This window comes from Geotrypetes seraphini, chromosome 2 (assembly GCF_902459505.1).
Source record: "Geotrypetes seraphini chromosome 2, aGeoSer1.1, whole genome shotgun sequence".
NCBI lineage: Eukaryota > Metazoa > Chordata > Amphibia > Gymnophiona > Dermophiidae > Geotrypetes > Geotrypetes seraphini.
In genome coordinates this window covers 510,231,736-510,235,732 of record NC_047085.1, presented here as the reverse complement: position 1 = coordinate 510,235,732, position 3,997 = coordinate 510,231,736, and the positions used below count along the sequence as shown (strand labels likewise).

The window sequence follows — 3,997 nt, the reverse complement described above, 5'->3', positions numbered from 1 at the left end:
TCCATTTGCCTGCTTGGAATGACAGTGTTCTATCGAGGAATCTCTTGTAGATACAGCCCTTCAGGGAGGGGAAGGTAAATAGATAGGCATTGCATGTGCGAGTGGTGCTTGGGAATACAAAGTGGTGTGACATGTAGATTGTGTATAAGCCCGTTATGGTTTTGAAGCAAAGGCAGGCAAACTTGAAGATGACCCTTGCCTCCATTGGCAACCAGTGAAGTTTTCTGTAGAACGGGCTTACATGATCTGACTTTTTGAGGCCATAAATGAGGCAGATGGCAGTATTCTGGATGATTCTCAGGCATTTCATGGTCTTCTTAAAGGATCCCAGGTATATGATATTGCAGTAATCTAAGGTGCTTAAGACTAGAGACTGAACCAGCAAGCGAAAGAAGAGGAAGTCGAAATAGTGTTTGATGGTACGGAGTTTCCAGAGGGTCCTAAAGCATTTTTTAACCTGAGCATTGGTGTGGTCTTCAAAAGTCAGGCATCGGTCCAGGATGACACCAAGGATTTTGATGGAAGGATTGATTGGGTAAATTAGCCCGTTTAATTTCAGAGAGATATTCGTTAGCTTGTGGTTAGGGCTTGCCAGGAAGAGCTTGTTTTTTTCAGGGTTCAATTTTAGTTTGAATTGTGAGGTCCATTGCTCAACCCTAGTGAGAACAGATGAGGTGAATTGTTCAGTTTCTTGTGTCAGTGAGGTTATGGGGATAATTGTATTGTCATCTGCATATATGAATGATTTCAGTTTTAAGTCAGATAACATGTGTCCCAATGATGCCATGTAGATGTTGAATAGAGAAGGAGAGAGAGGGGAGCCCTGTGGAACTCCGCTGGGATTGCACCAAGATTGGGAGAAGGTTCCGTCGCTATGGACCTGTTAGGTGCGGTTTTTAAAAAAACTGTGAACCAGGTTAGTACCTGTCCAGAAATGCCAATAGAATCGAGGCATCTGAGCAGAATGTCATGGTTGACTAGGTCAAAGGCACTGCTTAAGTCAAACTGGAGAATTAATGTGCTTTGTCCAAGAGAGAACAGGTGGAAGAGGTGATCGGTCAGTGACACTATGACGGTTTCCGTACTGTAGTTTGTGCAAAATCCTGACTGAGAGTAGTGTAGAATGTTGAACTTCTCTAAATATTTCATGAGATCAAGATTAATTAGACCTTCCATTAGTTTAAGGAAAAGAGGTATGTTGGCGATGGATCTGTAATTGGAAACCGAAGAGACTGATTCCTTGGAGTTTTTGAAAATAGGAGTCACAAGAATGTGGCTGAGTTCCGACGGGAAGTAGCCAGTGGACAGGCAAAGAGAGACCCAGGTAAAGAGTTCAGGTTTGAATGGGAAGGGGGCTGTTTTCATGATAATCAGAGGACAGTTGTCTAGTAGGCAGTTGGATTTTGCATATTTAGAGTAAACTCCACTGGCTCCCAATACTCACCAGGGTTCATTTTAAATGCTCCTGCCTAGCTTTTAAAATCCTACACAGCATCCTCCCTCCTCTAATCCCTTTATCTTGGAACTCCCCGAGTCCCGACAATACCAGGCCCACCCAAAAACTTTCCTTCCCCTCACTAAAAGGTATCCTCTATGCGGGAAAATCTCTCTTCTTCAGAATTGCAGGGCTTTGGAAAAACCTTACTACCCCACTGCAAACTCAGGTCTCCTTCCAACTATTCCGTAAGCACCTGAAAACCAGTCTTTTCACAAAAATGTAACGCTCTCCTCCCCCCCTATTCTCAATCCACCAAACTCAATGTGCTATTCTCTTCCTTTATTAAGCTCTTGTAAACCGTGCCGAGCTCTATATTCATGGAGAGGATGCAGTATATAAACTTAAGGTTTAGTTTAGTTTAGAGCTTGAGGAATTGGTTCCAGTCTGGGTTTTCAAAATGATTCCAGATCATGTCAGCAGTTGAGTCTGCATTTCCTAGAGCAAGTAGATTGATTGATAGGTCTGTTCTAGTATCTACAAGAGACGTTTTCAAGTTACGAATTTTTGTGGCGAAGTGGTCGGCAAGGTTTGCTGTAGGGGTGGGAATTCTTTGTGAGAGCGTTTATGAAGGTTAATATCAAATAAGGAATTGACTATTCTGAAGAGTTCTTTGCTATTCAGCGAAGGAGAATGTCATACCTATTGCACTGGAAATGGTATTTAAATTAGAAGACCCTTTTTTTTTTTTTTAATATGTAGATCAAATTGTTTATTAAAGCAAATAAAACCCCAACTCACTATTCATAGGCAGAAGACTGGTTAACAAAAACAATGAAAATTTTAAAAAATACAAATAAATCATTTTGTTTCTTTATCTTCGTTTCTGGAATATGTTGCCACGTCCCATTCCACGACCTCTTCCTCTTGCGGCCACTTGAGCTTTAAGGATAGTGGCTTTGCCTCGCCCAGCCCCAGAGCCCTGGTTTTTGTTCTTCATGCTCTTTAACATTGGTGCATTTTTCAACATGTCCGGTAAAATAAGAAAGCGTATTTTGCTGCCTCTGATGTACACCTGCTCCAGTTGTGCCACTCGACCGTCTCTGTATGTCACCGTAATGTTAGACATCTGGCAGTTCATGTTATCTTCAGCTTCAATAAGCTTGCCCCGATACACCTCCCCTGTATTGGTCTCACATGTTACAATATGACCTTCTGCCTCATGCAGAACTTTGATAGGCACTCCAATAGACATAGCTGTAAGTGTGCAGACAAGTTTCTAAACCTTCTTCCCGCGTATCCACTAACTCGAGCCGCCTTTCCCTCTCGCTCGTGTTTCCGGCGCGTGCCTCCAGCTCACCGTCCCAAAGACGTCCTCCCTATCCCCTTCTAATGTCTGGACTGAACCTGGGGACTCCCAACTTCCTCTATGCCACAGTTCTTCAACCGCCGGTCCGCAGAACAGTGCCAGTCCGCAGAAAATTCCTGCCGGTCCACACAGGACCGGCGAGATGGACGCCGTTAAATTTCCTGCCCCAGTGGTGTTCGCAGAAATCTTCTGTTCTTCCCAGCCTCGGCCGATCAAGACAGGCTGCCGACGTCAGCCATTCCCTCTGTGAGACTCGCCTATGCGGAAACAGGAAGTTGAAACAAAATAGGCGGGACTCAGAGAGGGAAGGTCCCGACGTTGGCAGCCTGTCTTGATCGCTGCCTCTGCCGAGTCGCTGAAGAGGGCCGCGGGGAAAGTGCAGGCAGAAAGGAGATGATCAGCGTGCGCGGGGAGGTCAGCGTGTCGATTGGGGCCATCAGCAGCGTTTGTGCTGAGAGTCTGCCCACGTGCAGGATGCGGCGGGTAGGGGCCTCCGGTTCGTCTTGGGCGGCAGGGCCTGCGGTGCAAAGCTGTTTTTGCCGGCTTGGGGGGGGGGGTCGCGAATGTGCAGGGTACAGCAGGAGTAAGATCATGGGGAGCCTTCAACAGTGGCTGTCTCCTCTCCTAGCAGCTCTGTACTTACCAGGGCAGTGATTCACTTTGGCAACTTCCCCTTTCCTCAGAGGCGGCAACGGACCCAAGGCTGCCTAAGTAAATCACTGCTGCAGGCAAGTACTGAGAGCTGCTGGAAGGAGAGGAAGCCACTGTTGGAGGCTGGGAAGCTGCTGGATAAAGGGAGAGCTGCTACTGGACCTGGAGGGAGGTAGAAGGAGAGATACTACTGGGAGGGGAGGAGGGAAAGGGATAGGAAGAGAGTTAATGTTGGATAGGGGGAAGGAGGGAAGGGAGAAGGGAAAAAGGAAAGAAACAGCTGGCAGGGAGATTACAGTAGGGGAAGGGGGTCAGGGTGGAATGGAGAGATCAGATGAGGGAAAGGGGAGAGACAGAGGAATGAGAAAGTAGAGAGAGATTGATGCTGGAAAGGGGGTCAGCAGAGAAATGAGAGAGGGATAAAGATGCTAGATCTGGTGTAGGAGAGATAAAAATGAAGAAAGCAGTGAAGCTGGAATGAATGATGTAAAAAGGAGAGAGGAGGCACAGGCTGGATGGAAAGGGGAGAGGGGGATGGAAAG

General features: G+C 46.6%; 1 protein-coding gene across 1 annotated transcript; it reads right to left on the bottom strand.

The window, feature by feature from the left end:
• Window positions 1-2,174: 2,174 nt before the first annotated feature.
• Window positions 2,175-2,967, bottom strand: LOC117354630 (small nuclear ribonucleoprotein Sm D3-like). Its single transcript, XM_033932446.1, has one exon. The coding sequence runs from the start codon at window positions 2,688-2,690 to the stop codon at window positions 2,310-2,312; it is 381 nt and encodes a 126-aa protein (XP_033788337.1). The 5' UTR covers window positions 2,691-2,967; the 3' UTR covers window positions 2,175-2,309.
• Window positions 2,968-3,997: the final 1,030 nt, after the last annotated feature.